The sequence below is a fragment of the Mirounga angustirostris genome, unplaced genomic scaffold (genome assembly GCF_029215605.1).
Source record: "Mirounga angustirostris isolate CCGP_5_RB_7025 unplaced genomic scaffold, mMirAng1.0.hap1 SCAF_16, whole genome shotgun sequence".
In the NCBI taxonomy this organism is placed as follows: domain Eukaryota; kingdom Metazoa; phylum Chordata; class Mammalia; order Carnivora; family Phocidae; genus Mirounga; species Mirounga angustirostris.
The window spans coordinates 6716448-6728748 of NW_026991724.1; the positions used below are offsets into that span (position 1 = coordinate 6716448).

At 55.3% G+C, this 12301-nt stretch overlaps 1 protein-coding gene across 5 annotated transcripts in view; it reads right to left on the reverse strand.

Annotated features, from left to right (window-relative positions):
- The window catches only part of CMIP (c-Maf inducing protein), a 230341-nt gene that overhangs the window by 64482 nt on the left and 153558 nt on the right, over nt 1-12301 (reverse strand). For all 5 annotated transcript variants that reach the window (XM_064581017.1, XM_064581015.1, XM_064581016.1 and 2 more), the window contains one exon: nt 11614-11664. In XM_064581017.1, the coding sequence (XP_064437087.1) occupies nt 11614-11664 (51 nt within the window). The remainder of the gene's footprint in view (nt 1-11613; nt 11665-12301) is intronic.

Genomic DNA, 12301 nt, shown 5'->3' on the forward strand with positions numbered 1-12301 from the left:
ACCTGGAGGACATTCAGGATTACGGGACAGAAGATTTGCACTTCTACTAAATTTCCAGGTGAAGCAGGTGCTGCTGGTCCAGGAACCCCCCTTTGAGAACCACTGGTTCGGAACCCCCGTGCCCACTGTGGCCAGGAGGCCTGGGGGGAGATAAAGACCAGCCTAATTCCATGCAGATGGTGACAAAGCCAACAGACACCAATGGGCTGCTTGGCTAACGCTGACTTGGCCCCTGACTCCCTGGGTGTGCTTTTCAGGGTCCACACGTCCCTGGACACCTGCTCGAGCCAGAGGTCAGGTTCCATCCACTCGGCCAGAGGGTCTTACCCAAGCATCTGCCCGGCCCCCCACCCCGCCGCAAGCCAGCCCGGTCTTCTGCCGCCACGGAAGGCCAGCTGTCAGGGGGCATCAGGTGCCTCAGAAGGGCGTCTCTGTCCACTTCAGGGTGTTCCGTGAGCCCATCTGTCCGTTCTAAGAGGGCACCAGGACCCCCGGGGAGCAGGGCGTGGGTGATGGCCACCAAGTCTGTGGAGCTTCTGCCCTGCCTCCTGGTCAATTAGCCTCGCTCCAAAGCACCTTTCCATCCAGAGCGTTGAGCCGGCTGCCCCGCTGGGTATTTTATGATCATCAGATGAGGAGAGGCCCTCACTCCTCTGTGGGGACAGGTGCTGCTCTTTTCGGAGTCTGTTTGGCCTTGTCTCTGAGCCCACAGAGCCAACAGTCGGGTAGGAGCCTCGGAGCCACACAGAACGGCGGGCCACCTTCCCCTCTGCGGCCAGACCACCCGCCACGGCCCCCGCTGAGAGCCGGCCGGCATCCCCCTTCCCGGGGCCAGCTGCCCACCGCCCAACTGCGGAAGGGACCCGCTGCAGACTCCTGCAGAACAAAAGGTCTTGCTCGTCAAGATGTTGCCTCACATTTCTGTTCTAAAGGCTCTTCTTTAAAGAGAAAGCAAGAGAGAGAGAAAAAAAAAAATCTGCCTTAAAGGGCAGAAAACAAGTTCACCCGCAAACCATTTACGTGAAAAAACTTCCTTGTATGGTTCAGTGACTCATCAGCCCGCATCAAAGCGTGCGTGGGATGACACACCAAAGCTCTGGTCCCCCCTTCCTCGTCTGGCGAAAAAAAAACAACCCACAAATGCACTTCTTTCTTGGCCATTTGGAGAGCCGGCTGTCATGCACCATCTCTGAGGCCCAGGGAGTACCTTCCCACACAAGGAGGTGGGGGGTCCTGATGGCCAAAGCTCAAGGCCAGCCCTCTCGTGGGGGCTGGGGAAGCCCCGCTTGGGGCAGGAGGGTACAGGGGAAGGGCTTGGGGTCCCAGAGATGAGCTGCAAACCCAGCTGGTCCATTTCCTGCTCTGTGGCCTGGGCCAGGTCATTACACCCGCACCCTCCGCAGGGCTCCAGGTTCTGAACCTATCGACTGGGGACAGCTGGGGGGGGGGTTGTCTCGAGTGGGGAGGATTACTTAGCAAGCATCTCTCACTGCCTCTGGCCCGTAGATGGGGGGTGCTCAACACATGCTCCCCCACCCCCATCCCTTCTCGCAGAAACTCCAGTTCCCCGTCTACACAGCAGTGTTTTACTGAAAGATCTGAAGTCCCACACAGTTTGATGCTTGTGTGAACGGAAGAGTATAAAACCATAAAAAGGAATGAAGTAGATCCCTTTGGGCTGCCAGAGAGATCACCATGATATGTAATTAAAGGGTCAAGGAGCAAGGAATGAAACAGTGTGGGTAATAAGGTCTGGGTGGTGTTTAAAGAGGAATAGTTACAGGACCTCTGAAAGCCCCCACAAGAGGCTCACAGGTCTGCCTTGGGGATAGTGGGTGTGGGGAGGAGACCGCTCCTCTCACACCTTCCTGTGCCCTTGAGAACCGCCATACACACCCACAGCTTTCATTCTCCTTAAATGTCCACAGAGGCCATCTGGTCGGGGTGGGGGGGAGCGCCTGACGGCAGAGGGGCACAAGGGAATCTTCTGGGGGGACAGGAATTTGGGTGGTAGTTATTCAAGTGAATACAATAGTCAAAACTCACTACACCCAACAGTCAAAATGTGTGCATTTTGTTACATGTCAGTCATAGCTTGTTTTTTTTTTTTTTTTTTTTAACTTAAGATGTATGAACAGGTTTACAGGCAGTGGGAATTTTTTAAGTTCTTTTTGTCCTTTTGAGCATCAAAAAAAAGACCTTCATAAATACAGCTGTTAAATGTCCTGTGGCTGGAGGACCCTCGCACACTGCTGGCAGGTAATAAGTCAGTATGACCACTCTGGAAAACTCTGGGGCAGTGTCTACTACGGGGGGGGGGGGGGGGGGGGCGGCAAAACACATCTGTGCCAACAGAAGGCAGGACAGTGGTCTTCTCTGGTGCAGGGGGAGCAGAGGGGCTTGAGGGGCCGAGGAGACGCCTGGGAGGCAGTCGCTCTGTTCCTCAATTTGGGTGATTGTTACTCAGGTCAATTCTGAGAATTTGGGAGGATTCACCCAGCAGTACGCTTTTGATCTGTGTCCCTTTCTGCATGTGATCCTTCAATGAAAAGTTTATTCAACAAACAGACTCAAGTGGCCCATGTCTATGCCACAGAGAGCTCTGGTCGGGGACAGTGGAGATGTACTGCAAGGGCCTCACGCTTGCTGGGCACTCCCCTGCCTCGCTGGGCTCAGAGACGGGGTTGCTGTGCTCATGTCCCCACCCTCTCCACGTCCGTGGTGGTACCACCTGCTGCTGGAAGGACGAGGCTGGGCTTGGAGACCAACCGCCCTGAATCAGACCCTGGCTCTGCCTGGTTCTGGCTGTGCGACCGTGGACAAGCCCTTTACCCTTTTAGCTCCTCCTTTAAGATGGGCCTAATCAAACTTGGGGAAGATTTCAAGAGAGTACACACACACACGCACATACACACACACGCACACACACACACACAAAAGCCCCCAGCACAGCTCCTGATGTTAGTAGGTATCTAACGATCGCTTTACCAAAGAAAGCCCACAAGGGCATGAGATCTCTTCCCCAGGGCTACCCAGCCCTCTGCCACTTGCTGGTTTCAATCCCCAAAGCTGCCCTTGGTATTAGTTATAGGGCCCCGATGGCCCACTGAGTCTCTGGAGACTGTGGCCCTCCCGGGGGCTGGCAGCCTGAGCCCTAGCGGCCTCCACTCAGTTCCACGGAACACAGGTGCCAGCTAAGGGGCCTGCAAGGGCCTCTGCTCCAACAAGCTGACCCTCCGCTGAGGCCTCTCCCCCAGTCCTGGGCTGGCATGAGCCCTGCCTCTTGGGGAAAGCCACCCCTTTCACCGTTCTCCACCGAGTCCCTGTGACCCCCTCTTAAGAAGTCACAAGGCCCACTCTGACCAAGAGCCACAAATGCATCTGGATCAAATTCCAGCCTTTCTGACCTGGATGAAGCCAACATGTGCCCGGGCCCATAAGAGGTCTGAGGCCAGCTTCCACCCATCCTTGTCCCGTTTCCCTGTTTCACCTCCTTTCTCAGAGGTGGACGGATAACACTCATGCCTTTCCCAAGCAGAGGAGAACCAGACCCAGAGGGTCAGCCTGGAAGCTTGACAACTTCTCCCATGAGCAAGCCCCAAAGCAGCACAGAGCAGAGCCAACAGGACTAGATGTGGATCCCAGCAACGCTCGATGGGTGACGGTCTAGGAGGTCATAAAGCAGGGCGGAGGGAAGCTTTTGCTCCCTCTGTCAACTCCGGTCAGCCCGCAGGGGCTCTGCTGGGAAGAGTTCTGCCTCCAGGGAAAGGAGCACAATGACTGATTAGTGATGCCTGTCGCGGGCCCCCTGCAGGCTGATGGCATGCCTTGCCTGTGCGGCCCTTCTGCCGGAGCTGTCTGCTAGGACCCTTCTGTACAAAGGGAAACAGCGTCTTTGATCATTAAAGCAGAAGAAGAATAATCAACATTGATCTAACACTTACTCACATGGCAGGTGCCCTTCTAAGTTCTTTACTGCTATTGACCCATTTAATCCTTATAAGAATCTAATGAGCTTGGTCTTACTGTGAGCCCCACCTTATTTAGGAGGAAAAGTAGGCTGAGAGAGGAAAGTAACTAGTCCAGGGTCACACCGCCAGTGAGTGGTGGAGCCGGGATTTGAACCCAGGCAGTTCGGCCCCGAGCTCTCACCTTCAGGCCCTGCAGAAATTATTCCTTTGGGAGCAAACAGGCAAATGTGGTAAGAGCCGCAAAGAATACCCCTTCTCTTCCAGAACAGTGGCCAGTGTTCTGGAAATCTGCCTTAAAAGCGTAGTTCCAGGGCGCCTGGGTGGCTCAGTCGTTAAGTGTCTGCCTTCGGCTCAGGTCGTGATCCCAGGGTCCTGGGATCGAGCCCCGCATCGGGCTCCCTGCTCCGCGGGAAGCCTGCTTCTCCCTCTCCCACTCCCCCTGCTTGTGTTCCTGCTCTCACTATCTCTCTGTCAAATAAATAAATAAAATCTTAAAAAAAAAAAAAAAAAAAAGTAGTTCCAAAAAAGTAGAAGCTTAGGTTTGGGGGAAAGGCATGACTGCATTACCCGTCACTGAGGAAACCGGAAGAGCTCGGATGCCCAACCACAGTGAGTCCTGTGGTAAATTAGGCCACAAGCTCTTCACAGATGTTACGCAGCTGTTAGAGAGCTGACGCATATAGGCCTGGCCACGTTGAGATGTCTCAGCGGCAAGGCTGTGCCGACGCTAGAGGGACGGTCTGTGCTGCGCCCCTGGCCACAGCCACCAAAGCCCCCGCGCAAAGGCCGATGAGGCCGGGAAGGACGTTTGCGAGAGTGAAATCGGACGTCGGACGAGGGCTGGCAGGAGCCCAGTGGCTTTGCCCTTGGTGTGGTTGTGAAGGTGTTTTCAAGATGGCTATAAAAAGGATGGAGAGAGCAAGGGGAAGAAGGACACAGAGGAGGGTGATGGGGGCAGGGAGGGGTGCGCAGGGGTCACTGCCTTCCCTCCAGACAAGGGGGCGTCCTGGCCGGGGCAGGCAAGCCCAGCCAGGAGCCACACCGGAGGGCGGTGGCCCAGTGCAGCGGGGTCGGGAGCCAAGCTGGGTCTGGGCACGCAGAGCCTCGATGTTGGCATCTGAGGACACTGGTGTGTTTGGGGCAGATGTGGAGGCGGGCTGGTCCTGAGCTTGACCTTCTGGGCCCAGGAAAGGTGGCGTGACAGTGGTCCTGGGGCATGTAGGACAAGGTAGGGCAATCAGCCTTTACCCACGAGAAACGGGACTGCCTAGCCAGAGGCTAACTCCCATAACCCTCGCGCTGACGTCTGCGAGACTGAGAGAAAAATGTGAAGCTCTCATGAAATGCCGAGCGAAACAGAGACACCGAGGCCCAGCGTGCGCCAGACAACGGGAGAGAAAGTAGCTGAGGGCCGGCCGGGCGGTGCCAGCCCACGAGTGTGAGGAACCGTCCGGTGTGCGCGCGCGTCTGCTGCAGGAACACACACACGTGTGCAGCTGGGAGCCACGTTCCCGGTGGTCAAGATCCACCCCAGGTTCTGGACTTGGAGTTCTGTCCACACTGCAGCTCCGCCCCTGACCCTGAGCGAGGGGTTTACCCTCTCAGCCTCCGTCTCCACATCTGTGAAATGGGAAATAGGGAGACCAGGCTCCTCCTCAGGCTTGTGAGGATTCAATGGGTGACAATGGTCACTTGCTGCCTTTGCTGAAGGGGGAGGTGGATGAAGACTCGGGGCACACAGGCTGGGGGGGTGCAGCTCGGGGAGGTTTGCGGTTGGGTCCAGAGGCGTCTAGGGGCCATAGATGCAGGACTAGACGTGGCTCTTCCCCAGGAGGAAAGGCCCAAGAAGGAAGAGGGAGGTGGGTCTGGGAGGAAGGTCAGAGTTGGGGGTGATGGCACCCACTGGAGGGTCCACCCTTCCCCAGGGGCTTCCCTCTGGGGAAGGGGCATCAGCTCTAGGGCCCTTTTTGTCCCTCTGACCTGGTTGCCTGGGAATCTGGGCACCAGCTGGACCGACCCCTCTCGCCATGTGGAGATGGGGTGAGGCGTCCAGCCCCCCCGAAGCCTCCTACGGGGGCAGGGACCTAGGCTTCCAGCTGCAGTCTTCACCTCTGCGCCTCCAGTTCTTCACCTGCACACAGGGGCCCCTGATGGTGGCTATGGCTCGGTAGAGGTTCCAAGCATAGGATGGGCTCAGCCCCACGTCAGACTCAGCCAGGCCTGATGTGGAAGCTCGACTGTGGCACCATTAGGAGCTGGCTGTCCTTGGTAATGCCCTTGGCCCCTCGTCTGTGAGATGGGGTGGTGAAGACCGGGCAGGACCGGGAGAGGATTAAGGGAGTGCCCATGTGTGAAGTGCCAGGCACAGCAGTGCTCGAAAGCCTTGAGGAACGGCAGCCGCCCGCTGCAGGTAAGGCCCTCCTGAGGACACTTCCCACCCACCCCCGATTCTATTTTTTTTTTTAAGATTTTATTAATTCATTTGAGACACAGAGATACAGAGAGAGAGAGAAAGCATGAGCAGGGAGAGAGGCAGAGGGAGAAGCAAGCTCTCCGTGGAGCAGGGAGCCCGATGCGGGGCTCGATCCCAGGACCCTGGGATCACGACCTGAGCCGAAGGCAGACGCTTAACCATCTGAGCCACCCAGGCGCCCCCCACCCATCCCCGATTCTAAAACACGCCTCGCAGGGCCAGTGCAGGGGCTGGGGGGGGGGGTGCGCACTGAGCCACACTAATCAGAGTGTCTGTGAGGCTCTCACAGCGGCTGCCAGCCCCCTTCTAACTGCCTCATGCACAGCAGAGCATCCCACCCCGCCCGGACCCAGTGAGCAAGGTGCTGGATTATCCCCAATAGACAGAGGAGAAAACTGAGGCTCAAATAAACCCACTGCACACCCAATACACTCCTAACATGGTTACCCCTCACATGCAACATTCTCTCTCTCTCTCACACACTCATTCACTCACACAGGCATGTGCATCCCACGTTCCTTTCTACCTTCCTGCTCTGTACAGAAGAGGGACAGAGCCAGAGATGGGGTGACCACGAGGCTGTGGCCACCCAGGGGCTTGGGGAAACCTGCTCAAGGAGAGGAGGCAGCATGGCCAGGGCGGAATGCCAGACAGGATACAAACCTGAGCTGGGATTTTCCCAGAGCCCAGGACATGCCTCTGCCCCGCAGCCTTGGGCCAGGAGAACAGGTCAGCTTCTCGTCTCATGTGGAGTCCGCTTCTCTGCCCCCAGCACTTGGGATAACCCCGCTTCCTCTGGGGATAAAACCGTCTTGGTTTTCAAGACTTCTGTGCAACGGCCCACAATGGAACCCCTCTCAGGAAGTGAAAAGGCCGTTTTCCAGAGCTGGAGACTCCAGAAGTGCCAGCTATGTGAAACCCGTGTATCTCGATCCTTGTGGGCTCCCTTATGGGCCTGGTGCATGCTTCCTCCCAGCCAGGGGCTGTCCACCCCGACAGGCCTGACCCGCACAGTCGTGCACACCCAGGCCTCTTGCCTCAAAACTTGGGACACAGAAACAGGCCGGTCTTCTCGCAGCTTTGTAAACACACATGACGCCCTCACATGCCTTGCACACAGGGACAGGGCTGTCCCCTCATGGCCTTGCACACGTCGGCAGGCCTGTCCCTTCCCGGTCTTACACACACAGACAGGCCTGTCTCCACAGGACCTGGCCTCCAAGGTGCATCTCTGACTCAGAAATGAGGCCTCATTAACTCACTACAACTGTTTATGTTTCCACACCCCTAGGAATTGGCCTCAGGGGCCAAACCACCCAAACCAAACAGGGCTGGCCTCTCCAGGGAGCCCTCAAGACAGCATGTTCTGCTCCAGAGGACCCTAGGAGGGCTACTGCTACTGTCCTACCACCCAGAGTAGCCCCGTCCACCCTCCTTCCTGGGCCTGGAGAAGCTGGTTGTCCTCCTGTGAGAAGGTCTCCCTGAGCAGTGCTGGCCAAAGGCAGGAGGCCGAGTGGAAGAGGGGAGGAGGCGGAGGGGTGGGGGGAGCAGGGAAGGTGAACCCGGGAGCTGGGACCCTTCTGGGTAGCCTTGGGAGCATGGGCCAGTGACTCAGATGTCCTCACATGCAAGCGTCAGTAACGACGGACTATTCAGGGAGACCAAACGATGCTCAAAATACAGGGTCTGGGCCAAAAAAACTCACCAAGCAGACTGTGACAGTGCGAGAAGGCAGAAGCCCGGCGGTGAGGTCACTGAACAACAGGATTACCAGGACGGAGGTAAGAAGATCACACAGGTATCCTATTTACGCTCTGTCTTGTCCCACACCACCACCTGGGGCAGACTGAGCATTTCTCAGCCTTTTTCTAATTATCCTTGCCCCCCACCCCCACCCCAAGAGCCTTTTTAGGCATTTTCCTCCTATTTCCCTTCCTCCCTTTGAAATTAAATAATTAGATTTTGTTGAATGGGGTTGAACTTCGCAGGGCCACGTACTATTGTAATAACTTAAGGTTTTTTAAGCCCCAAAGAACCAATCTGGCTCCCCTTGGGAGCAATTCTCTGTTGAGAAAGCCCTAGAGACACCAGTAGAACTCAGTAAAAACTAAACCAATGGGAGTGTAGTATTTAAGAGGCAACATTCCTTACAAATAGAAGAATGGTTTCTCCACACGCACTGCAGCAACGATATGCACACACACGTTGATGTACAGGAAAAGGACAAAAACAACACGTAGAAAATTTTGATCAGGCTGAGGTTGCAGGATTTCTAAAGTCCTTATTTTTGATTTTCTAAAAAGATACTGAGAAGAGGAAAAGGAAAAAGCCAAGAAGATTGGTTATAAATATGGCGAAAAAAGAGGCTCCATCAGGAGAGGCAGAAGGTCACATCCTAAGTGGGCTGAAGCATCCAAAGCTCAGAATCAGGCATAGCTGGATCAAGCAGGAGGCAGGGCAGCCCCACAGATCTGTACTAAGATCTGCTGTGCGGCTATGGGTAATTGGACCTTTCTGAGCCTTGGTTCCCTCATTTGCTGAATGACAAAGCACAGAAAAGTACACAGCCGTGCGTGGTACATTGTAACTGCGTCTGAATTAATGAACACTTCCCTAGAGTCTACCCAGACCCTAAGAGAACCAGAATTCGAATCCAGGTCTCTCAGCTGATTTTGCTAGCCCGAAGGGCCTCCAAAACACCTTAAATTTCTTCGCCATTTTAAAAAGTAAGGAGGACATGCCTCTTCCAATCTCATCAAAACTGAAACCAAGGTGCTGACACTAAGATACACTGCCACCTGGTGGCAGCATACCTAAATTATTGGGGGGGCAACTGTCAAAGGAGGAAGACTGCCAGTGTCTTACAGCCGCCTAAGACACAAGTGAAAGCTTATACAGTGATAACAAAGGTCACCATCTGCCACTTGGCAAAAGGGCCACACACTGCCAGGCATTTGCCAGTTCCTTGAAACTGTGACTTGGCTTTCCTGGATGCTTTTGTTTGTTTTTATTTTTTTAGGCGGGGTGGCTTTTGTTTTTTTAAATTTAACAACCATAAAGAAACCAAATGCCACCAAAATTGAGTGCAGACATTCAGGTCTTCCTGAACACTGCTGGAAGCCCAGGGATCCCCAATTCCGTACCTGTTCAGTCAATCGTCTGAAAATTAAACTTGACGTTTAAATTTGTACATTTCAAGACTGTCACTTTCAAATCATCTTTCTAGCCAGTCTCCGAAATTCAGCTCTCCGTGCCCACCATCTTAGTCATCCCTCCTAGCTGCACACTATTCACGAATTCCCCAAGCACTGCCTCTTAGGTGTTCCCATAGGCCGTAGACAACAGTTGAAGAACATGCAGTCAAATGCAGGGCTCTGAGGAGTACCACTGAAGAGAGCCAAACTCTCCCTTGGCATGGGTCTTGGCCACCTCTGCAATGCGGCATTTTCCCCACCTGTCAAGTGGACAGTATGTCTCCAAGTCCTTCCTGCCCCTTCCTGAGCTAAGACAAAGCAAGGCAATCACCTACTGAGCTTTCCACTCACTTGGAAAACACATACGGACAACAGAAGGGGGAGGAGGCCAAGCAGCCGAGGTCTGCGGCAGTGAAATGGCCCCTTCCTTCAGTAGCTCCCCAACCACTCCATCCCTATTATCTTCCCTGCCCCTCGACTGCTCTGGCATTTGACTCCCAGACGGGCCCCCAGCAGGTCCTGACATAAGCCCTGCCTGTCTTGGGATACAGGGGGCCGCAGAGAGCCAGGCCTCAGGGACGAGGGATAATCTTGCTGGGGAAACTGAGCTCTCAGCAGCTCTTGCTGACTCCGTGGGCAGGAATGTGCCACCTTGCCTTCCTCACTGTCACCCGCTGCCTGCTGCCTACATTCAGAAACCTGTGGGCATGAGAGAGACCCAGGTTTGACCCCTCCCTCCAGCCCTGACTAGCTATGGGAGCCGGGCTCCAGCCGAGCCTCACCTTCCCCATGCGTAAAATGGGAGCAGTGACAGCCATCAGCCTTACAAGGGCTGTGGCGGGCGTGAAATGGCCACGATGAGCCCAGCTTCATGGGCCTGGCACACAGTAGGTGCTCAATAAATTCGAATCCTTTCCCTCTGCAGCCCCAACTTGGAGACTTCTTGTTGAGCTTCTGAGATTGCCACATGGGCACCAAGCGGGACGACCTGCAGCTGTCGGGGGAGTGGGGAGGAGTGGCCCTCTTTGGGGCCAGGAATGTCATTTTCTGGGGTTGTATTTCCGTCCTTGGGCCGGCTGTGACAGGAGTCCCTCCGAGGCACGGGAGGAATTCCGAGTGTTCCCTTGGTCAGCCCAACGTGGCACTCGGCCTCACGCCCTGCACAGCGCCTGCCGCTCATCCTCCGCAGCTCTCCAGCTTACTGTAACGACTGACAGCTCAGGACACGCACGCTCATTCCAGCCATACCCTGCTGGCTCGGTGAGGCCACACGACTGTCACGGCTTGTTCTAAACTAAAAGATCAGAAAGGGGGAGGGACGGGGAGGCGGGGCATAAGGAGAAGCTGAGGGCACATTCCACACCCTGGAGCAGAACGTGGATTTCCCGGGGGGGGCTGGGAGGATCCTTTGCAGCAGATCTGGCCCCTGGGTCTTGAAAGTGACCAGCAGAGGACTCATTTCCTTATGTGCTAAAAGGCTCTGGACCATCCTACGCAGAGGGTGAACAGGAAAATTAGGCCAAAGAACCAGGTAGCTAAAAGGAAGTGAAGACTGCGGAAGAATGGTTGGGTGTCTGAATCTCTGGCAGATTTATGTTTGGAACAACCTTCAGAAGTTACTTTCAACCCAGCATCTTGAGACCCTGAGCCCTGCCTCACCCGGCCCCTCAGGAGAGCCCCTGTTCTGAAAGCAAGGGCTTCTACGATCCTTTCGGAAGCAGACACAATGCTAGAAAGCCCATGAGCAAAGTCAGTGGCCAACGGGGCAGGAATGCCATCGCAGGGAGAAAGGCATCGAACATCAGAGGGAGAAGGGGGAGAGGCTTTTACACAATGGGGCGAGGCTCCTCGGCTGAGCCGTCTGTAAGGCAAGAGATGTCCGCCCTCACACCTCTGGGTAACGGACTAGCTGTGAGCCTGCAGGAGGCGGCCGGAGACAGAGCCGCCTTCAACGAGCCACCAAGTCAGGACTTACCTTCCACTGCAGAGAATGGAACCACTGGTCTCGAAGGTAGCTGTTGGCAGCCTGCAACGACAAGAAGAGGACAGCGAGGTCCAGTCACCGGCTTGCAGCATTTCAGGGCACAAGCACGCGGGGCCCAGCCTGCCCTACCCAGCAGAGTCTGCTCTGCGGCCCTCACACAGGGATTCACCCAGTGGAACCTCCTGGGTACAAAACCAAAACAGAAGCAGCTACCAGTGGGATTTTCCTGGAATAAGACATCACTGCCACTGTGTGCTTATTTTGCTGGGTATGAGTGACTCCAGACACTGGTGGCTGGAAGCGTTCACTGTACACGTATCTTGACTTATGTAGGATCACGGGAGGGACCGGGATGAATGGGAAGAGGGAGGTATGGTGGTGGGATGCTGGGAGTGGGAGCGGTTCGGGCACCTCCTTTCCATCAGGCGCTGCTCCAGGTGCCTGGCATTTGTTAGCCACACATTCTGTTGTCAGCCCTCACAACAGCCCCGTGAGCTCACTGGCACTATGCCCATTTCACAGGGGGACAAACTGAGACTCCAAGATCTCACATCAACTAGGTACACTCAAACGCAGGCAGGCTGGTTTCAAAGCCGGTGGGCTTAGCCTCTTGCCGACTGCAGAAGGTCAGGGAAGAAGGCGCCTAGCCTTGAACTCAGGCCGACCCGAGTTAAAAATC